The sequence below is a fragment of the Tachypleus tridentatus genome, chromosome 9, assembly GCF_004210375.1.
Source record: "Tachypleus tridentatus isolate NWPU-2018 chromosome 9, ASM421037v1, whole genome shotgun sequence".
Classification (NCBI taxonomy): domain Eukaryota; kingdom Metazoa; phylum Arthropoda; class Merostomata; order Xiphosura; family Limulidae; genus Tachypleus; species Tachypleus tridentatus.
The window spans coordinates 45114142-45139072 of record NC_134833.1 but is presented as its reverse complement, the minus strand read 5'-3'; the positions used below and the strand labels follow the sequence as shown (position 1 = coordinate 45139072).

The window sequence follows — 24931 nt, the reverse complement described above, 5'->3', positions numbered from 1 at the left end:
GATATCATCAATGGGTGTTAAAGATATTATTCTATTATTTCTGTTTGGGTTGTAGTGTCCACGAAACCCCGCTATAGCTATGCTCTTTTCGTCTTCTGACATTGCAGCAAGTTCCACTGTAGGTGTCCAGGATGTGCTCTGTAAGCACAAACTCAATATTTCCTACTAATTACGTATCTTTATTTCTGATACTACCTTTCTTATCAGAAACATCCGTGATATTTCATTTTTTCTCAAAAATTACAAATTCCAAGAAGAATTTATTGCCCTGTCGTCGTGTGAATAAATAAACAGACGCCCGAATCTCCATCCCTTTACAAACTTTGGAGAAACTGCAAGTTGCTCCAAGTCAGTGTGTTTAGCAAAACAGCTTTCCAGAGTTCTCTTGTACAGCGTTAGCACATAACAATTTGTGAAGAAATTGGAAATGAAGTTATAATCTCCACAACTTGTTTTCATGCTATTCTACAACATTCATCAAATGTACTATTTTATATCGTGTCCCTTTGTTATTAGGCAATATTATTAACATTTGTGACACTGTACACCTTGATGTTTCAGACCTTTAATTCTAATTAGTTTTACATCTTTTTTAAAAAAGAAAAAAGAAGATACTTTATGCTCTATAATTTCATAAATTCTTTACTATTTAAGTAATTTTCTATGATTGGTGTTTTAAAATGTTGTTTACCACGTATAACTTTTCTGCTTTAAGCCAATAAGTCCAGAACAGCCACATAAGAGCCACAGTCAAATGCGAGTGGCTCAGTATCTGGTAGTGGATACTAATTACAAGCCGTCTCTCTTCTAGTGTATCATTTCAAAATTATAAATATTCGTTAACTAACTCAGTGCTGTTAAATATCACAAAAGCATTGTCGAAATGTCTTTTATAATACGCAGGCTTAAAATGTTTAGGATAGAATTGTAACAAAATTTGTTTTTCATAAAACCAAAGGAAAGTCAATAACAACATTTTGTCTTCAAAATAAAGCTACTCAGTCCAATTTAGGAGTTGTATTACCACACAGCGCTTCTCAACTCCTTCATCTTCTTCTCCACTTTCATATCAAATAAATATCACACGCTGCAATATCGTCGTTGTTTATGATTCATCCTCCATGGAAGGCACTTTTTCCAGCTGAGCATCCCTTCAACATGTATGAAATGCTTTGCTCAGTGGGTAATTCAAGACACGATGTTTCCCCTATGAAAAACATACCTCATTAAATTTATCCTACCTGAATATTTTCTTCTTTTCTTATATCTTACTTTTCTTCATATTTGTCTCAATAAATATTTGAACACTTTACAAGCATCATTTCATATCTTTCAGATTCCAACTTGGAATCTTTTTAACTGCAGAATAAACAAATATTTACCTACTTAACTATTATCCATAAACACTATACTCTGCAATTGTACTTCTTATCTGTAGAGAGAGCGGAACCTCCTGCTAGAGTACCAGGCGTATAAGCTGGAATGAACCTTGACCAGAAGAAAGTAAAATATATATAGACAGGTACTTACCACTGGCATGCAATGATTTCTGTTCAGAAAAAAAATGCAACTACTTATAAGATAATAGATATAAATGTTTCAGTGAACTTTCATGTATGAACAAATAGGCTTCATATAGTTGAATCAATAATACTTTTGTAGTTTATGATGCACAAATGTACAGAAGCGAACACTTTTATATAGACCTATATAATTCATCAAAAGTTCTCGTACTTTTGATTTAAATATTTTATTTTGTGAGATTTACAATCATGCTTAAAAAAGGTTTAAATAGATAAAAAAGTAGTACACACGACCAGGGCTGGATTCAGGTTTAGTTCAGGTAATAATTGAGAATAATAATATTAATGAGCTCTTGTTTGTATTCTACTACATTTAAAGACCAAACTATTTTTCTTGGTTGTTTGCCAGGGTCTTTATATGGACAAAGTCCTAAGTGGATTATATGTTAATTTGGTACTGCACATGCTGTTTTAACTATGTAATTTCTAAAATGTTTTATCATATGTTGTAAAGACGCGGTTTGGTTGGTTTGACGACAAAATTTATGTTGTGCAGCCAATCAAGTAGAAGAAACACAATGTTTTTAGATAAGTGCTCCATCATGAATAGTGTGCCCATTTGGTGGTTAATGGCAAGAGATTCTAACATTCTGTGGTAGAATTATTCCTGGAAATTCCTGTAATTTTGCGCGAAATTAAAAAAAACAAATAAACATAGATAACTCAGTATAAACTAGTGTTAGGTCTGGCATCACGTTCATTTAAACACTGGTTAGTAACATTACTGGTGTTGTAGGCTTCAGCGTTACAATCTTGTTTTATTCGACTGAAAAGTATTATATTAGTTAATATACTATATCCCTGAACTCACATGCTATAAGCAAGGTATTTAATGAGTGTTGTTTGTCTTTAAAATCTAAAGGCTTTTAACCTTGATCCATGATTTATAGACACAATTTAACTGAACTTTTGACAATAAAGTTTTTTGTTGTTTTTTTTTAATTTCGCGCAAAGCTTCTCGAGGGCTATCTGCGCTAACCGTCCCTAATTTAGCAGTGTAAGATTTGAGGGAAGGAAGCTAGTCATCACCACCCACCACGAACTCTTGGGCCACTCTTTTACCAACGAATAGTGGGATTGACCGTAACATTATAACGCCCCCACGGCTGAAAAGGCGAATAGGTTTGGTGCGACAGGGATGCAGATCACGAGTCGCACGCCTTAACCCACCTGGCCATGCTTGGCCAAGGTTTTTTGATAGTTTTCATAATATTTCTCTTAATCATGTATGAAATGTTATTAAATAGAATAAACCAAATAAAAACAAATATTTGTTTAGTGTCCCCACTCACCTGCTCTCACTTGTCCAGCCATCTCCCTTCAACTTGTTGGCGACTTTACCCCTTATTTTTTGAATTATTGGTTTTCAATCATACCACACATTCCAAGTATTGTTTTATCCCCAAATGTGAGTACAATGATAATATACCATAGATTAGTATTATAATAATGTATGACCTTTCACCCGCTCGTTCTCAAGCACACATGTACAGTACTTATGTACATAGTAAACAGGCAATATCACGTGCAAACGTGAGCATGCAAGTTCGATCATATTGAAATTTAGGCAAGCTCATCGATTTGATTTCTGCTTGCCTGATGATTACGACAACAACAAAGACCTTAAAAACCTTGTTTTGCTAGAACGATATTAAAGAGATATTGCTCATTGCCACATGCATTTGTGTCGGATACATTACCGACAGCTTTTTTATTTTCTGGAGTAAAGATATTCTTCGGAAGAGGTGACAGATACACGACTTACCACATTGTAAGCTATATGATGAAGGGTATACCTATAGGCAGCTATTGGCAAGGTTAGGTCTAGTATGTATGATGTCATTTCATTCTTTGTTAATATTCAGAAGTGAAGGCACAGACTGAGGTGATAAGTACGTGACCCACGACATCGTAAACTACATCTGACTGAGGTAATGAAAACTCGATTTATTTTCTTTTTGTTCGAAGATATATTATTGCCTTTACTGCCTTAAAAGGTATAGTGAATATGGTCAGAATTTGCGTTCTGGAATGTGGATGAATACTTGGTGCATTTGGATTTGTGTGATACTAGAGAAGCACAGTTTACGTTTCTGTTCGAGGTGTGAAGAAAATACACATCTATAGCTAGGCATTTAGTGCTGTGCTGAGAACTAACAGCTTTTAAAGTTAGTTTTTCTGGCTTATGTATTTGTTATTTTGTGCTGTGAATACAGAGTTATGGTGTACATTACTTTCTGTTAGAACTGTTTATGCACATAGGGAACAATTGCTTACAGATAATTAGCACTCACTCCAAGTTTTAGCAAGATGACACAAAGTTTCAAAAAATGTTTTTTATTTAAGTTTCAATGTACAAGGATATTCAAAAATCTCCAAAATAAGGATAAAACTAGGTGTGAAAAGCACCTACCAACAACTTCTAAGGTTTTGGTCAATTTTAACAAGTAGCATAGTTTAGACAATTCCTAATTATTTTTAATTATTTCAAAAATTAAAGATAAGGTACATTACTTACTACTCTTCCTCTTTTCTATTTTCAGCTACAGATCAATATTGATAGACAAAAAGATCAGTTGTATATCTCTGCTAACCCATGTGAAAGTATAGGTGACATTGAGTCATGCCTGGGCCACTTTGTTGAGTTTATAATCTATGAACCTTAGAAACTATACTATTAAAGCTAAAGAAACTGGCTACCCAATGGCAATAGTTGAGCGAGGACAGAAGGTTTGTGTTGGGTTTAATCAAGTAATGGAAGCTGGTGATCATGATATCACTTGATCTGCATTGTCTCTATAAGTAAATCTGTTTGTTCAAACACCCAAAGAGGTTAATGGAAGTTCTACCACTTACAGGTGTATATTTCCCTGAAAGAAAATGCCTTTGAACACCCACTTGCAATGTCTCATGCCCGTGTGTAAAATAGAATGGCAAAAATGGTCCAGTTGAGTGCCACTACCATGATGGTGACCCAGACCTAACATTCGCTTTCCTTACACACTGTTTATACAAATGGCTTAATTTTTGGAAAGAGATCTTGACCTACTTGTCCACACTCCACTGCATAATATCTGGAATATTACTGCTGAGTGAGTTATTTCAAATTTGAACATGGATGTTCAGATGTCATAAGACCTGAAATACTAACAATTAAGCTGCAGTTGAAGTCAGCTAACAACCTTAGAGTAGTCCAGAAAGTCCACAGGAAAGAACCAAAACTTGGAGGTCCGGCATGGCCAGGTGGTTAGGGTGTTTGACTTATGAAGGTCGCGGATTCGAATAGCCGTCACACCAAATATGCTCGCCCTTTCAGCCATAGAGGCGTTATAATGTGACGGCCAATCCCAATATTCGTTGGTAAAAGAGTTGGCGGTGAGTGTTGATGACTAGCTGACTTCCCTTTAGTCCTATATTATTAAATTAGGAACGGATAGTGCAGAGAGCTCTCGTGTAGTTTTGCGCGAAATCCAAAAGTTAAAGAAGTGGTAAAAGACATCACCAAACCAGCAAAGATCTTGCTGAACAGTGTTTTCACGCCAGCTCGAAGGAAAGCACATTAAAGTATTTATGGCTACAACAAATCAAGAAATGCTTCTGCTAGGAGAATCGCTCAAAAATACTTATGAAGACGAACCCTGAAATTTTGTTGGATTCTACAAAGCAATGCAATCTGTGAAAGAAGGGGAAATATTTCATGAAGCATCCATATTCCAAGTGCCATACCAAATGAACACCAAGAAATATTCAAAAAAATATTATATATGGGGTACCTCTTGAAAATTTTTAGAAAATTTTGCTGAGCTTCACTACCTTTCATCCCCTGTGTCAGAGCAAGAGAAATAGAAACAATATTTTGTTGTTTCACATTATTTACTTGTAATAAGTTGTCATTATTGAAATTATTAGAAAATGATAAAGTAGTGTTATTTAACTTTTCGTATGACATAAAAAATGCATTTCTTTTCAGCCTACCTTTCCTTTTCAATTAGAAAACTGTTTTAAATATACTGCAAAGAATATTTCATTTTAAGACCTGCATGGTAATGAAGATAGCTCTGAAGAAAAACATCTAAATTTCAGTGAACAGCCCAGCATCAAACTATGTGATTCTCCCAATCATCACACAAAGTCAGCAATATGAAATCTGTTATTCGTGTAGGTAGGCATAAGTCAATAACAATGATGAAGATACAGATCTTGGTTTCTGGACATCCTTAACCCTACCATCTCATTGAAATACAGCATAAGAGAAGGTTATTTGTAACCCCTTTATGTCTGGTTCTCTTTTTCCTGCAGTGTGAATAATGCTTGAAATAATGGATATGTTATACATCACGGATCCTGAAGAATGATCAGAAGCAACAACTTGCGCGAGAAGTGGATATTCTGCCATACTCATGTGGTGAATACTTTCAATATCTTGCAGATAGTAAAGATTCTACATGCATTTCAATGATAAATTCACATGTTAGCCACCGATGGAAGCACTTTACTATGTAACATTCAAAGAGCCTTTCTGCTACTACTGCAGCATTGAACACAATCTGTTAGTTAAAGATGAGTATTATCCTACATGTAAGAATTACAAAGAAAATGGGAAGGTATAAAGAAAAAAAAAATATCTGTGCATTCACATCTCCTAACTGTGCAACACAGTGATAGTGCTAATATAGTTGGATTACACAAACCCCTTTGAGTGTGCATGTGTGTGTGTTTTCTCATAGCAAACCCATATCGGGCTATCTGCTGAGTCCGCTGAGGGTAATCAAACCCCTGATTTTAGCGTTGTAAATCCGTAGACTTACTGCTGTACCAGCAGAGGACGCTCCTTTGTGTGTGACGTTCAATAGGGTTTCCATAAGGTTGTCAAATTCTGGAAAAGCCGTTTCTAGGCCTGGAGAAATAATGAAATTTACAAGTATGTGGCTCTTAAACAGAGAAGTATGCATTTTAAACTCAGTTTCTAAAATAGCCAGGTATTTTGTCTGTAGAATATACTTGGAAAAAGACAGATTTTTTTCTTAAAAAATGAAATAAACACAGTTGATTCGTTCTGTTCTTTTTCTTTATATGTTAAAAATTATATACATTGTTTTTATGACAAACGAAAACAATGAAGACTTCTGAATAAATACTAAAATGAACACAGTTTATTTGCCTTTTTTCTTTATGAAGCAAAGAGGGCTTCTATTTGACATGGACCGTTTAAAAATAAGTAATAATTATGACAAAAAGGATGCAAACCTTTTTAAAAGAAGTATTTTTTCGAAAGCTTTGAATGCTAAACATTTATTATTATTATCTGGCCTAACAGCTGTTTCTAGAACATCTACCATGATGTTGCAACATGCTCTTTCATTGGCCAAGGTTTGTTTATTTGTTTTTTGTTGAGCATAAAATTTATGATATCTTTATTATTCTCACAACCAGTGACAAAACCTGGTTTACAGCATAGTTAGCCATCAAACTTAGAGCTAAGCCTCTTGGTCCCACTGAGACATATATATTAATGAATAATGAGAATCCATTTGCAGGAAAGCTGAGAAAAATAAAGGTGTTTGGCACATATTTTTTCTGAGGTGAATGAATAACAACAACAATAAAAAGGACGAAAATGAAATGGGAGATTTATTTACTTTTTTCCTTTAAAAAAAAGCAAATAAATTTTTCAGCGAGAGTAATTTCTCTAATGTATAGTGTTACACGTGAAATTGTCCTAAAATGTTGCTTAGAACAATTTTTAGTTTGCTATTTGTGCACTTTTGATCAGGGGACAAGTATTTATTCAATGCAACTTAATATTTAATATCGAACGCAGAGCTTAGCTAGCAATTAAGAAATACTATGCTTGTGTCATTAATAAAAAAGGAAAAATATAAATCGAAGTTATGTTTCCTTATTTATTTTAATAATCCAAAAGAAAAACAAAACATGTTTGTTCTTTGCTTATTTAAAAAAAGTACTTTTGAATCATTTTCATTTATCATATTCATAGGACTGTTTGGACTCACATTGCATAATAATAGATAAATATTAATGACAGTTTCTTTGTATGTTTTTATTTTTTGAATAAGTAAAAGGTAAAATGCAACAACTTTAAAGTCCTACAAATTTTTTTAGTTTATACTGATTTATTATCGAAGTGTTTTATAATCAGGAACTTAATGTTTGTAAAATTGAAATGAATCCAGTGAAACTTCTAACACTTTCGACAAGTGGAACAGGTCTCACTAGACTTGACTAATCAAACTGTTGTGACCCTACGTGTGATTTTATAGTGTGATCTTAAAATATTATATATATTATCAAAAAAATTTGTTCATTTAGCATTTAGAGAAAACACATGACAAAATATTAACTCAAGCAGGTTGTATGTTTATCTAGAACTTACAACTTACAACTTCACAGGGTTTGAAAAAAGATTTTAGTAGGGTTAAACTATGATAACTGAATATAGATCCTGCTGGTTGGAGTAGATTAGGAAAGTATCAACGTCACGGAGAAAGTAACAAAAGTAAAACTATGAAGTTAGATTGCGGGTAAAAGAGGCGCATATTTGCAATAAGGATGCGTAGTGTTAAAGAGAGCGCAATTTCCTACGCAGTAGTTCGTGACAGAGGTTATTACTGATACAAAAGAATAAAAATTAATGAAATAGAAAATGTAACAGTGAGTATGTTGATGATATAACTATTATGTGTGAATCTGAGAAGAGATACAACTGTTACTTGACTAGCTTGTCGATAAAGGGAAAGGCTATGAACACAGAGTAAACGTTAAGAAAACTATGATAGTGTTAATCATGACCTGAAAAATCTTTCAGACTATATATCTAAATACATAATAAAAAATTGGAAGACTATACTTATTTAAGGGTGCAAAATTCACGTGTAGAACGGAGAAAGGATAGGAAAGGTAAAAAAAAGCATTATTCAACGTTAAAGAATTTCTCTGGAAAAATATAAAATTAGAGGGAATAAAGAGACTATGGAGGCCCGGCATGGCCAAGCGTGTTAAGGCGTGCGACTTGGAATCTGAGGGTCGCGGGTTCGTATCCCCGTCGCGCCAAACATGCTCGCCCTTTCAGCCGTGGGGGCGTTATAATGTGACGGTGAATCCAACTCTTCGTTGATAAAAGAATAGTCCAAGAGTTGGCGGTGGGTGGTGATGACTAGCTGCCTTCCCTCTAGTCTTACACTGCTAAATTAGGGACGGCTAGCACAGATAGCCCTCGAGTAGCTTTGTGCGAAATTCAAAAACAAAGAAACAAACAAGAGACTATAGAATGTTAACACTACGAGAAAAGAACGAGAATCGTGTCTGCTGAAACCAAACGATAGTTGAAAACATTTTAAATGTGAAGATATAGATGAATGGTGAATATCAGTTTGGTTTGTTCTGAATTTCGCGCAAAGTTACACGCGGGCTATCTGCGTTGGCCGTCCCTAATTTAGCAGTGTAAGACCAGAGGGCAGCTGGTCATCACCACCCACCGCCAACTCTTGGGCTACTCTTTTAGTAACGAATAGTGGGATTGACGGTCATATTATAATGACCCACGGCTGAAAGAGCGAGCATGTTTGGTGTGACGGGGATTCGAGCCCGCGACTCTCGGATTACCAGTCGAGTGCCTCAACCACCTGGCCATGCCAGGCCGAATATCAGTTACACAGGAAGAAAACTAATGAGGAAGTATTGGAAAGTAAAAATCCAAAAGACTGTTGTGGGGCACATGTAAGAAAAGTAGGATGTGATATTCTGGTCACATTATAATGTTTTCATTATCAAAAGTTCCAACTAATCCATCTAATAGGCATGTGCGAAGTCTTTTAATGCAAAATATTTACGAATGTCTTTTTCTGAAGAATATCAAAGGTTCGATTAAAGTAATTCAGAGCATTTACATTTAGTCATACTTTTTATGTTACGTTCAGTGCTAAATCACGTTATTGTACAAAAAGCGAATGATAAAAGAAACGATTTATTAACAATAATTTTATATGAATATATTCTACGATAAATCATTTGTTGAATATTAACATTTAATGTTAATAACCAACCATTATTTATTTTCAGTATATAGCTAATAAATTTACACAAACAAATGACAGCGATTGTATACATGAAACTTATTAGAAATATATACGCCTATAACTATTCGGTCAAGAAAAATAAAGTTTATTTTCATTCATATACAAATCCATACATCGTTTAAGGACTTTATGGAATAATGGTAAAAAATCACATATACTTATGTTAAATATTCTAAATAAAACTGTAGTAAAACTTTCAATTGTTTAGTAAGAATTAACATACCGTAGTAAAAATTATACTTGGTTAATTTTTCATCTATCAAAGTAATAATTATAAAATATCTCAGTAAACCAAATAAAATGATGTGACTTATAAAATGTTTTTCTAACTGTATCCAATAAGAAATCAAGTTAAGTACTCTTACAGCTACGTGTATCTGTAAACGACTCTCCCTGTGCAAGATTTATTATGAGACACACACGTAGAAATATGTGTAATGTTCTATAATGACTTACATCTTACTTATTACTTTTCATATCAATATTAAAGTGTTGAGAGATAATTTCACAAGTGAAATATTCTCAGTTGTAAGAAATAAAAGAATTATTCTGCATTTACTTCCAGAAGTGGAAAGTAATATGCAACATTTACAAATTACTTTTAAATAAAAATATTACGTAATTATTACTGAGAACATTTACTAAGTATCTCACTTTACAAGAGTAAAACAGGGGTTATATAATGTGCCTTATAGATGTTTCCAAGGCAGTGTAAAAGTTAAAAGAGTTAAAATACCACAGTATTCAGTTTGAAATATATCGTACTTAGTTAGTATTGGAAAGTTACTAGATTAGAATAATTTCTTTGGAATACATGAAACAAACATAATTTCCAATTATTCTTAATAAAAATATTCGCGTTATCATAAATTAAGTTCTCAAAAAATGAAAACATTATTAACAAAAAGTAATATTTTGTATGCTAATACATTACCATCTTATTGTTTTTAACTTTGTTGTTGTTGTTACTTAAAGAAGGAATAAAGTAATCTCATACAATACAAGAACTGTATTTCTAGAGTCTGTAATTTGTGTTTCAACAATTAAGTTGAATATCATGTTAGGAACTTTTACAAATTATTTTTAAATTTCAGGATATTATGTTTCAGGTCTTCTCTTAAAAACCTAACTTTAGTTCCACAAATATTTATAGGAACAATGATGGAAATACTTGTAAATTTTCATTTTGGAAAATATTTTATGGCATAAACGTAAAAAGTACACTTACCATAAATGACCATTAATTTGTTTGCGTCGTCAATGCCATTTGCAGAAGTCACATGACAGGAATACTTGCCGCTCAGCTCTGTAGTGGGATTCAGAATTCGAAAACCGCGGTATTTTGTGAATCGAAACGGAGTATTAGAGAAACTCAAATCAATTCGATTTTGGAATTTATCTGACACACGACGAGAACGCAGCTCAGGTATCCACTGATAAATGGGACTGGTATCGTCATTATAATACCATTTTACCACAAGATAGTTGTCTTCCTCCGTAAAATTGTATACACAGTCGAGGTCAACGTACGCTCTAGTACCATTCTCAATAAAACTAGGCACTGAGAGACTGGTAATCGAAAGACCTTCAATTCCTATGTGAAAGAAAATCAAAACACTTGAAAAAGGAATAAATATCATAAGAATAGATTATCTATAAACACACAAACACATTTCTATATAATATATAAAGATAGATGGATAGAGAAGCAAATATATATAGATAGATAATGATAGTGTTAACTATATGTTGTTTTAAGTTAGCTTAGTACATAAATAATTTATCTAGCTGTTGTTTATCTTATATTCTGCTATTCAAAGTGGTTTTATATGAAGTAAGACTCGCGAGATCAGTCAGTATTCAAATAGTACCTCATTAGAACATGTACCAAGAATACCACAAGGCCCCCTCTTGTATTTACAACACTATATCTTGTTGCCACTTCAGCCTAGCATATGTTTCATCACCATTGATCCAACATGGTCACTCATCCTCAGTTTATATTTTTGATATGTCACGAAAAAATGCATGAAGACCATTTTCTGTCACAAACTATTTCTGACTGGAGATTTAGTGTTGTGGGAAATAATGGGTAATTATGGTGCTTTATGCTGTAGCTTTTCTTTTTGTTTTGTTGTTGTTTTTGCCTCGCAAGTAGCACTTTCAATATTTTGCATATCTTGTAACAAATAAGATCGCTATTATTAAGATAAAATACAAATACTTATTAAAGTTTTCAAACTAAGAAATACATGTTATATTAAACACGCACGAAGGTAATCTGCTTTATGCTGTAGCTTTTCTGTTTGTTTTTTTCATTTTTACCTCGCAAGTAGCACTTTCAATATTTTGCATATCTTGTAACAAATAAGATCGCTATTATTAAGATAAAATACAAATACTTATTAAAGTTTTCAAACTAAGAAATACATGTTATATTAAACACGCACGAAGGTATTCTGTATAATGTGACAGATTCTACACACATCAGAAATGATCTAATAGAACAGCAAACAATTTGAACAAACACCTGTAGGAAGGTGTGTAATTCAGCATTTCACCTACCATAAAGAAACCTTACCAAAATATATATAACAACAAAATATAACATCAAATTATTATAAATAGCGTTAGTAACCTTATATCAGTTCGTATTAAACTTTTAGTATTTGATTGGTCCTCCATGTACTTTAAGAACATCCACAACACAATGTGGCATACTGTTAGAAAGATTATGGTTGTAATTCACCGTGATTTTATCTGAACTTTTCACTAAAAGACATTGCAACTCAGTTACAGTAGCTAGTTTAAGGTCGTGGTTGGCAGATTTCTGGCTCAGTTCTACCCAACAGTTCTAAATCAGATTATAATTGGGAAACTTTGTAAGCTATGGCTCTCTTATAACGTCTTCCTTGTCAAGATAATTCTGTACAATACGTGAACTCTAAACAGTGGCATTGTCATCCCGAAAGACACATTTATTCACAAACCTTGACCTAGAATATGACAGTAGTACTGTCTATATGCGATGCCTGTAAGCAGTGCCACTGACGTTTTCACTGGAGGATATCAAGAACAGCTTTTTTTCACCATGATGAATAGCTGCCCAAGCATGCACTGCACCACTACTTGTTTGTTCCCTCACCTGTTACAAAGGTAAATGATTAACACAAATCCTACATCAGCTTTAACAAGCTGGAAATAGGACTTGTCTGAAAAGATGAAATATTGCAGTGTCCTAACTGTAAGTTGATATGTTGTCTTGTACAAATAACATGGTGGCGGTGGTAAATTCTGGTTATTATCAGTTTCAAGATAGCCCCTCTAGGAACACAACCTTGTTTGGTCACTCTCCTGTTCACTTTTCTTATGGGCAATCGAAAAATTTAACACCCTATAACTTCTGGCATGTGACGAGGGATGACACTACACTAATTACAAGGCCCGGCATGGCCAAGCGTGTTAAGGCATGCGACTCGTAATCTGAGGGTCTCGGGTTCGAATCCCCGTCACACCAAACATGCTCGCCCTTTCAGCCGTAGGGGCATAATAATGTGACGGCCAATCCCACTCTTCATTGGTAAAAGAGTAGCCCAAGAGTTGGCGGTGGGTGGTGATGACTAGCTGCCTTCCCTCTAGTCTTACACTGCTAAATTAGGGACGGCTAGCACAGATAGCCCTCGAGTAGCTTTGTGCGAAATTCAAAACAAACAAACAAACACTAAGTACAGAAAAATATGTGAAGAAAGCAATATGTTACGAAAAAATTATACCAAAAGCACACTCTTGTATACAAAACAGATGTGTGTGTGTTTTGTCTTTTTTTTTTTTTACAAACAAATGCTCTAAACAAGTTATACCGACCAAAATAACAACACGTACATGTTTGTACGATCATACATTATATTTTCTGTCACTATTTGGGCAATTTCCCAATAACTAACCCACGCATGTAAACGATAGCATCAATATGAAACAGCAGGCAAACATTTTGACCAAGACTGTACAAACATGAGAGAACATCCACCTTAGTGTTTCGTACCTTATATCTGAAGTATTAGCACAGTTATAGTTAAGTTCCATTAATAAACTTGATTATAATTTTCCTCACGGAAACACTCCCCGGTGGAACAGCGGTAAGTTTACGAACTCACGACACTAAAATACAGTGCTTGATTCTCCGAAATAGACACATCAGATAGCTCAACCTGCAAATAAAGGTTAAACCTTCGCATAGGATGATAATGTTGCAAAGAGGTGGAAAACAATGTTTGTCTTACACATTTCATCAAAATATAGTGCTAATGACGAATAAACCTTACTTTACGGTATTTAAATAACTTACATACATATTTAATTTTATTACTATTTTTATATATTTTTAGTGCTAAACTCAATTTTTCAATCTAACTTACATTTCAATTCTAGTAGTTTTACGTATCGTTGTAAATCGAATATAAAGTTATTAAAAAAAAGGTGGCATGTTACTAAATCACACTAAATAAAATGTCACATAACAGGAAACAGCAAAAGCTTCGTTTTTATTAATTACTGGTAAGAACATGTCACAATGTCAGTTTGAAATAGTAAGGTTATGAGATGTACAATTTAAATAATCTAAATATATATAAAGAATTTACCCAGCTTGTCATGATCCGTTTTTTTCTGTCAAAACATGTTCGTTTTTATTTCAATCGCTATCATACATGATTTGAAATTAAACATAAGATATAAATACAAGCACGTTGCTTTACTATTATATGGGGTCTGATATTCATCATAAAACAGATATTTAGTTTGAGAATCAATTTTAAATAATGAATAATAATATGAGATAACAAACAAGCTCCCGTGGATGTTATTACCAATGTACAGTACCTCATGGTTTAATATTTCTTGCAATCTGTCTATCAACTATTGATTTTCGGGAATAACTCTGAAGATAAACGTAAATTTTGAAATATAAGTCATAAAACACCGGCACGTGCCCTTTACATCATTATAAAGGACACATTTACTCTCTTTTTTTTTTAATAGACTACTAGCTTTGAATTTAATGACATAAGTACTTATTCAGTTAAATGATCTTCCATAATGCAGGGTATGCAATTAGAATCTAATGGAATCATTAGAAGTTTAATAAAAACAAAGAAGATGAACTTTATACAACTTTTGAATTTTTAATGGTTATCCTAAGTAAGTACATATAAAATACAGTTGCTTAAAGTTTGTTTTTGAAATTCGCGCAAAGCTACATGAGGACTATCTGCGGTAGCCGTCCCTAATTTAGTAGTGTAAGATTAGAGGGTAGGTTGATAGTCATCATCACCCACCGCCAACTCTTGGGCTACTCTTTTATCAATGAGTATGATGATAAAACTCATCATACAGTAATGGGACCGATAGTCACATTATAACGCCCCCACGGCTGAAAGGGCGAGCATGTGTTGTGCGACGGTGATTCGAGCCCGTGACCCTCGGATTACAAGTCGAGTGCCTTAACCATCTGGCTATGCCAAGCCTGCTTAAAGTTAAGCTTATGAATGCTGTTATGTATTATAATTTATTTCGGATGAGCCTCCGATTTATTACGTTACGTATCACTATCGAAAATAACCGGAAATTTGAATTTGAGCTTAGTATATAATTAAATGGAAATATGTATCAAATTTATGATTTTTGTCAGCACGATTGATACACACAATTTTCTTTTTTAATGAAAATATATTTTAATATAAAAACAATACAGTTTATAATAACGGTTATTACTAACAATTATTACAAATAATTGTTCATATACTGAGTCTTATATCCGGTTTAGAACTAAAAATTTTATCGATGATCCAGGTCCACGACGAATAAATTAATTCTCAGCTGATATTGCTGCTCCTTGCTTAAGTTAACGACGTCATTGTTCGGCTAACCTTACACCAGATACACGCTGACTCCTTCCAGCGCAGATATGTAATGTCCTCTTAGAAGTAATAACGTCCGAAGTAATTAATTGAAGTTGAACTATTTGTAACGTTCGAAATCTAAAACGTTTGTGATCAAATTTGGTAGTTTTGCTATTAACAAACATTAATCACAATTATAGCTTCCTAGGCCTATAGCGTACTGACTGTAGCTGACCAATAATATTCTGTTCTCTTCTCTTAGAGTGTTACTTTTTATACAAGTCAGGTGCGTTATAAAACCTTCACCAAAATTCGCTTACAACAATACTGTGAATCACTATTATTATTATTATATACACACTTTGTACATTGTTGGTTCTTACGCACACGAACGTTTTACATATTTCTAGAACAGGCGGAAATTGCGCAACACACAGTTAAAAATATACGACACATACAAAAAGAGAACTATTGAAAAACAACCGTAGGTATTATAATAAATGTGGTAACTACGTTACGATGTTACCTCTAAGTTGTTCTAACCACCTGAAATTTCTCGAAGACTGAATTTTAACAGTTTCCTTCATAAAATAAAGATACATTAGCCTCTAAGATTTCTCTATTGTTTTCTAAGCTAGTTATCTTCTGATACAAAGAAATAACATTAGGTAGGGTAAACAACTAAAATATTTAACTGTTGATAACACAGTAGAAAATGATGTGGTATTGAAGCTGTTTCGGTATATACATATAAATTTCTTTAGAAATATCTCTTATGTTTCTTGATGGCTGGAATTGTCGTGCATTGGTCACCCTAAATCAGAAAAACTTATAAAATGATTAGATTGTTATTTCATATGAATAGAATAAATGGATTTCTATTTTGTATGAAAAGAGAACTTGTATTAATTTTATTTATTCCACATTATAGTTGTTTATCTGACAGAAGGTGAATAAATAAAATCTTTGGCATTACTTGATATTAAATCAGATAGCTTACACTGTATCATTTAATTTCTCTGGCTTTAAGCAATAAAATAACTTACACTGAGATTTTTTTGCAATAACTCTTATTTTTGGCACAATTGTATTGTCTCTTTGTATTTCTAATATTCATGAATTTGTATGAAATGAAGATGATCAAGTTACAGAAACTTTTACGTTATTATGTTTTCTCCTTACGGTCAGTTCTTATAACCAGATTATTTTCATAATTTGTCACCCTTCTGTTGTAAGCCTGAGCTGTACGAATTAAGGTTTTTCAAGCAACGTAACTTAAGTTAATGAATATATTTCCTTGTAGTCGTTTAGCAGCCACTACTACAGGAGCCGGAGGCTACAATAGATGATTTACTTGCATAATTGCCCATAATTTTTTGAAAATCAGCACAGTCACAGTTTCATAAAATCACTGCTCAGCTCTAGGCAAACAGACTATGGAGTTGACTCATTTGGAGTGATTAAACAGAAAAGTTTGTTTGTTTACCAGTTGCTTTAATTAATTTGTTTAGAATTAAACTGGTTCCTTCGCAATCAGCTAGAGTGGACGTACGTGGTGTACACTAAACAAGCTGAATAAGACTTCTGAAAAATAAGTTGCAAATTACATTCCATCATCACCAGAATAATTTGGTACGGTAGTCTTAAAGGTAATGCATTTTAACGTATTGTATTATTATTCAAATTTTCAAATTACTCATTAACTTTAAACTCACAGAATAAACTCTACATAAACAAAGTAACTTCTGGTGAACAGACTTCCCAGAGTATGTTGCTCCTAAGCATCTCATCTCTAAGTGGGGAGAACACATTTTTCTTGGGAATCTTACCTTCTGGTGATAATTCCAAGAGTTGATTCTGCCTCGGCAGTTTACCTACTTGTTCTAACTAAATAGCATACCTTCTCTAAGATCCATATATTCAAAACACATTTTTGTTGTATGTTATAGGAACGAGAGGTTACAGGTAGTTAAGGGGAACCTGGGGTCACTGCACTACTTTGGATTTGAATTTCTGTAGATGGGAAGCATGTGGTGGTTCTATTAGGGTTATTTGTTTGGTCAGTAATGGTTAGATTCGGCTGAATAAAAGTATTAGTTGTCCTCAGTGTGTACTGGAGACATTATTTTTAGTACTTGTACTTAGAGTGTACATCTACGAAACCCCAGCATTGCTATGCTTTCTTCTGCTTTTGGCGATGCAGCAACTCTCATAGTTAAACTCTTGGATGCATGAAGTCAGTGAGCTAGTTTACTTATCGATATAAGCTCGGCATGACCAGGTGAGTTAAGGCGTTCGACTCGTAATTTGAGGGTCGCGGGTTCGAATCCCCGTTGCACAACAAATGCTCGCTCTTTCAGCCGTTAGGGCGTTATAATGTTACAGTCAATCCCACTATTCATTAATAAAAGAGTAGCCCAAGAGTTGGCGGTGGGTAGTGAGGACTAGCTGCCTTCCCTCTATTCTTACACTGTTAAATTAGGGATGGCTAGTGCAGATAGCTCTCGAGTAGCTTTGCGCCAAATTAAAAAAAACAAACAATAACAAACTTATAGATATACAAAAAGCAGGACAAAATAATCAGTAAATGACAATGCACGTTATCAGGGTTTTATATATGGGGTGGAATTATTTACAGTAAGTGCCTACGACTTGTTAGCGATAAATTTGAACAACAATCGGACGGGACATAATTTACTAGTTTTAAAATGATATATTCAATACAAGTCAAACGTTTGTTTTGGTTGTTTGTTTTTGAATTTCGCACAAAGCTACTCGAGGGCTATCTGTGCTAGCCGTCCCTAATTTTGCAGTGTAAGACTAGAGGGAAGGCAGCTAGTCATCACCACCCACCGCCAACTCTTGGGTTACTCTTTTACCAACGAATAGTGGGGTTGACCGTCACATTATAACGCCCCCACGGCTGAAAGGGCGAGCATGTCTTGGCGCGACGGGGATGCGAACCCGCGACCCTCAGATTAAGAGTCGCATGCCTTAACACGCTTGGCCTGCCGGGCCTAAATCAAACGTATATACACATACTTCATACTATATTGTGTGATATTGTTGTATCTACAATTCTAAATAATTGTCTTTTCTTCTTATGTTAGCACAATATAATCAATGACAGATTCACTTTCGCTATTCCGTGGGTTACCACAGTTGTATCCAAAGCTTTAAATAATTTTTTAGGGGGAGGGTCATAAAGCCACACAGGCTGCTTTAGTTACTTTAAAACCCAATTGACAAGATAAACTATTTTTCTTATCTCTGTCGTTACAACATAGCTGTGAAACACACTATAGAAATCGCCCATTAAAGATAACTACTCATACACCGGCTAACTGCACGTATTCTTTCACTAATTAACGTTTTTCTGAGTATAATTTGTTTCAACTTGCGCTCACACGTTCCCCAACTGAGGCCTTGAACTCTCTAAAAACTACGAGATACTATCATATTACAATACTCACTCAAGACAATGAGAAAATTACAGAAGGTTCATGTAACGTGACGTCAGTTTGTAACAACTGAACTATACGCACGCAACGTATGATTCTTACTGAGTTATATAAATCTGTAACAAAACTTAATATAACTATAACTTAAAATAATCAACTCTCAATACTCTTGTTATGAAAAATAAATAATCATTAAATATAAAGTTACAAAAAATTAAATAATAACACTTACACTAAACAGTCTTGTATATTCAGTACTGATAGCCATACACCATCCAAATATGTAGAACTTCAAGAGATTCCAGTCTTAAATTCTGCTAGAATGCAGTGCTTCAGGTCTTGTTTTATTTACTCTATAATCGTGTTTCAGCAGTACAGAAACTGCAGCATTTTGGTGTTTAAACAAAAGATTTCTATAGTTATTTCCGATACAAAAAGTATATCACATACATTTACAATAGAATAACTTGTTTCGAAAATTTTGTTGTAGTGTTGATTAAATAAAAAAAAAACCAAAACAGTTAAGAATGTTCCACACAACCAAGAAACCCAAGATAAACTCAAATGACAAATATCACAACTACCGAATCCGCCAGAATAATCCTATGTAAAACACATTTAACAAAATTTGATTAGAACCATAAGAAGAAAATAAAATAATGTATAATAATAATATATCAGTAAAGGATTCTACCTATGATAGACTACGCACAAAATTAAATAAGGCAGAGTAACAAAGTAACCCTATTAAGGAAGGTTTTAACTGCCAAATATGTGGCCACTATGCTTGATTATGCCATTCACGAACATGTAAGTTAAGCTGCAGAAATAATCATAACCTCAAGACTATACTATTGAAAAAGATAAAACAATGTTCAAAGTAAATCATATTACCACGTACATACAATGTCTCAAGTACTTAAAACATAAAAGAAATAGTTCAAAATTTAATGAACACGCCGCTACAAAAAAGATTCAACAATAACAAAAGAAAAAACTTTATTCACAGTAACAACACTTAGAAATAGCTTCAACTTTTCAAAGCAGCTAATAAACAAGTGCCTAGCCAGGACTTCATACCAGTATAGATAAACAATTTATCACAAATATTGATAAAACAATAACTACATAATCAAGAAAAAGAACTAAAAAGAAAAAAAAATCCAATTTACAAAAAAAAAGGGTGGGGGAAGAGACGCTATTCCAAAAGTACATTTCCATAACAAGATCGACTAAAAGATATCTACCTACCTGTATTAACGAATCTTCTAACAGAGTGATTATTCACAGAGTAGGTCGCGAAAGTACAACCACATGTGATCATAAATGTATTCTTCTGCTATATTAATAGTACCTGCACAATCACACATATTTATTCAAAATAGAAATTATTATGTTCAAGGTGAGATAATATTTTAATGCAATTAAAAATTGGTAAACTAAACTAGACTATAAAAAAGTAATGAATGAACAATAAATACAATCACAATAATATTTTTTTTAAAAAAGCAGAATTTACTATCTCACAAAAATAAATCAAAAATACTCCTTCTAAATCCCTTCTAAATGTAATAACTATTAAAAATAATCGTTATTTTAAATTGTGTGTTCTTTGTATATTAAAATATTTTATGTTAAAAAAGAAAATTGTACTTATCAAATTTGACAAATATCATAGATTTCATATAATTTAACAGTTAACTAACTTCTAAATTCAAATTTCCTGTTATTTTAAATAGTGTTTGTTTGTTTTTGAATTTCGAGCAAAGCTATTCAAATCCTATCTGTGTTAGCCGTCCCGAATTTAGCAGTGTAAGACTAGAGGGAAGGCAACTAGTCATCACCACCCACCGCCAACTCTTGAATTATTCTTTTAACAACTTTGTGAACCTGACGATGACCGAAGAAGGTCGAAACGTTGTTTGCTCTTCAATGTAAAATATTTTCTCAACCCAAACGAGCCGTTTTTGCATATATATCAAATACTAGGATTAACCGTAACATTATAACACCCCCACGAGTGAAAGAAAAGCATGTTTGGTGTGATAAGGATTCGAACCCGCGACAGTCAGATTACCAGTCGAATGCCTTAACCCACTTAGCCATCCCGTGCCGTTTGAAATACTCATACGTAACGTACATAATATAATAAAACACAGAATCGTCCGAAATAAATTATAATACGTAACACGACTCACGCAAGTTTCTCAAAGTTTCAACAATTTTTGGAAACTTTCTAGCGTTTTAGTGAAACGAATAATGTTGGTTCTTACTCTGAAGAATCTTCTACAAATTTAGAGAATGAGGGGACTTGCTCAATACACATCCAATAATATACGTCACATGCTAAAAATAAAACTATACTGAAACAAACGTAGGTATTCACATAAACGTATGACGGTAAATCCATTATACCAATAAAAAAATATGAAACAAAGTAAAAGATACATTAAATATATTCCACTGCAACACTCAGAAAGAATTTCATATCACAAAACTATAATTACAAAAGTTAGCTTCAATTAGTAACATGTGCCATCTTACTATACGAAACTAAACTACAAACATATGAACTAAGCCATTTCTACCCATCCACTTGAACATAATAAAATTGAAATATAAATATTTTTTTTACAAAACAAGCATGAATATAACACAACTAACTTTCTCCTCTTCACACCCTGCTATCCAACTTAATCACGCTTCCCGCTTTCTCCTTACCCACAAACACAAACTCGTCCTATCATAAATTACCCACCTTATCCTCACCCCTCACACTCTCTCAAATTCTTATCAAATTCACATCAATAAACCTTTAGGGTGGATGAAGAGGAATCGCAATCACTGAACATCCTTTGGGGAAATCCTTCACACTAGACTTCTTGATCCTATTCCCCAAATTTTGAGACAAACGCAAAAGTTTGGAAATGAGAGATCTATTTTTCAATATTTCTCTGTAATAGACGAACCAAGGTTCTAAAGGGTCTTTTTTATAGTAAATCAACTGTGGTAGGCAATTTGAACGTCTTTTATTGACGTCTATTGGATATTACGATGATCAAAACAACCACTAATTTCTGTTTGATAAACTCTCAGTATTAGTGTTCAATACCTTTAGCCGATTTTTCTCATTCATATAAAAATGTTTCTTTTTGTAAGATAAGAACATATAATTATACAACAAATAATGAGAAATAAATGAACTAATTTTCAAAAGAAATTTAAATAACTACTTAGATTTATGTTTATCCTTATTGTTCGTATTATTTATTGATTAATTCTGTTGTTAACTCCTTTTACTCAAACACTATATAAAGAACATTTTCTAAGAAATAAAACATACTAAAGAACTACTATTATTAAATAGCTTTGTTTATATGACTTTGTAATTATTATTTTTATTCAAATACTAGATTCATATCTAAAGTACTTTCAATGGAGAATACTTGCTAGATTTAATTACATTTGAAAAACTGATTGATATGGTAACTCTACGAAATATTTCTATAAAATGACATTTTAAAAGGTTGACACTTATTTTATTTTAGAGTCAGGTATCTTGAAATTCTGTAAAGGAAAACACTGACATATAACATAATGAAACATTATTAATTAACTTACTAGTATGAACAAAATAATCTCGATGCCTTGTAAATATTCTGCCTAGTGAGAGTTCAGATATAGCATCATAATTCTTATTGGTTCTAGGATCAGGGGCAAATCGTGTACAACAGGTGGCAAGCGAACGTGTTTGCATGCGCCTAATAACCTAATGTTATACACTTAATAGATTTGGGTGAAGCGAGAACTAGCGGGTAGACCACAGGTCAAAATTTCAATATTCTGCCAGCTTTCTTACTGCCTTCATAAATTTATTGTACGTGATTCTCACGCTAGTAGAACGATACTGTCATTCGTTTCAGTACTTTGTCGGCGTCATTTCTAATGATCGCTAAGAATTATTTTCAAATAAAGTTCGCCATCCTCACGAATCTGGAAGCAATTTGTACTGTTGAATCCGCCTACTGGAACAACACAAATGTTCAGTTATCTCTAATTAGCAACTGACACTCTTATAGAAGAAGAACGAAAGAAAATTTGCCTTATTTTATCATACCATATTTTTAATGTTATCATACAGTTACTACACTAACACAAATAGTTTCTTAAATCAATTAATTCGCATTCGAAACAAAGCGATTAAATATCCATTGTGATGAGCGTTGCCCGCCAACTAGATTCCATGCTGTTAATGAAGTAAGCTTGAATTGCACGGGATAGTCACCCCAGTAGTGCGTTATTAATGCCAAAATTATAACAGAAACGATAAGCTAGGAAACATGAACTACACGTGTTTCTACATGTTACAAGAAAATTTGAAAATGTTTAAGTTTTCTATAAAAAGTATTTAAAAAGAAACATTATTTGTTATAAAAGAACTTCAATAGGTTTTTTGTTATAGGCTTATATTTTAAATGCCATTATTTCTACTAATTTCGTAAAAACACCTTGGAACTCTCAAATATTTTAACCGAAGTTTATATTTTGAGATTCACAAACGATTGCACAAAATTATTCGTCTGATGCTGTTTTTTGTTGTTGTTTTTTTTACTTTCGTTCAACTTAACTCATACAAATAACTAGAAATTCTAAACATTTTTTATTCATTGTGTTGAATTGTTTTTGGAATTTCGCACAAAGCTACTCGAGGGATATCTGTGCCAGCCGTCCCTAATTTAGCAGTGTAAGACTAGAGGGAAGGCAGCTAGTCATCACCACCCACCGCCAACTCTTGGGCTACTCTTTTACCAACGAATTGACCGTCACATTATAACGCTCTCACTGCTGAAAGGGCGAGCATGTTTGGTGTGACGGGGATTCGAACCCGTGACTCTTGGATTACCACCTGGCCATGCCGGGTCTGTACACTAGTGACTAAAGACAAATAGTGGAATTGACCGTAACATTATACACCCCACGGCTGGGAGGGCGAGCATGTTTGGTGTGACGGGGATTCGACAACTCGCGACCCTCGGATTACGAGTCACACGCCTTACGCGCTTGGCCATGCCAGGCCCACATTGTGTTGAACAAAAATCAATAATATTTAGAACCACTGTACTGAACCCCGGAAGTTTCGTACTTGCATTCACTGAACCCTTCGTCATTGGAAAAATAAAATATGATTTTTCTCAAATTCAAAACGTAAGTAGATATTTTATTAGTGCATAAAATAAACCATGGATCAGTTGCACACAATATCAATGTGTTCAAAGAACAAAACATGAATTTCACACAAAAACACAACATAACGCAATGAATATTTACTGCAAATCAATGTGACTTTTGCTGTTGCCTTTCAGAGACAAGTTCAGAAATGCGCGGCTTCATCTTGGTAAGTGCCACTCTTATATCATTTTCGCAACAAAGTCTGTTCCTTTTCTTCGTTTTTATATCTACCATCCTCGAAAAGGATTCCTCGCAAAGATACGTTGTAACAAACGGTATGAGTATCTCAAGGGTTTTACTAACAATAAGAGGGTACGCTACGATTTGGTGACACCAAAACGTTGAGAGTGTTGTTGTTCTGAATAGTTGCTGTTGAACCTGACTCTGCTGAAGTTTAATGATTTCGTCGAAATATTCATCATTGACATCTGCTGTCGCAACACTGAACGTGAACGCCTGTCTCACCCATGCTGGATATGACTCTCTGGTTGTTTGCGAAGTTATCATTCTCTATTCGTCGTTTCCACAACGGTAGCTTTTTTTGAAAAACCTTCAGGTTTTCTTCCACTTCAATGATGTTGATTCCACCGAACTGCATCTGTTGATTGAGATGATTGAGAGCATTGAAGATATCGGCCATGTACGCCAAAATGAGAATGAACTCA

At 33.7% G+C, this 24931-nt stretch overlaps 1 protein-coding gene across 2 annotated transcripts; it reads right to left on the bottom strand.

The window, feature by feature from the left end:
* Window positions 1-664: 664 nt before the first annotated feature.
* Window positions 665-20391, bottom strand: LOC143227068 (uncharacterized). Of its 2 annotated transcripts, XR_013014850.1 has the most exons (4): window positions 20289-20391; window positions 10908-11273; window positions 1387-1488; window positions 1077-1207 (listed from the first exon to the last, which is right to left on the bottom strand). XR_013014850.1 is itself a non-coding variant. In XM_076458610.1 (3 exons), exons 1-3 carry the CDS (start codon window positions 20359-20361, stop codon window positions 1113-1115), a joined length of 534 nt encoding a protein of 177 aa, XP_076314725.1. In that variant the 5' UTR covers window positions 20362-20391; the 3' UTR covers window positions 665-1112. The 2 variants fall into 2 exon arrangements, 1 of the variants encoding a protein (XP_076314725.1); XM_076458610.1 differs by lacking the exon at window positions 1387-1488 and having other exon boundaries at window positions 665-1207.
* Between the last annotated feature and the right edge of the window lie 4540 nt (window positions 20392-24931).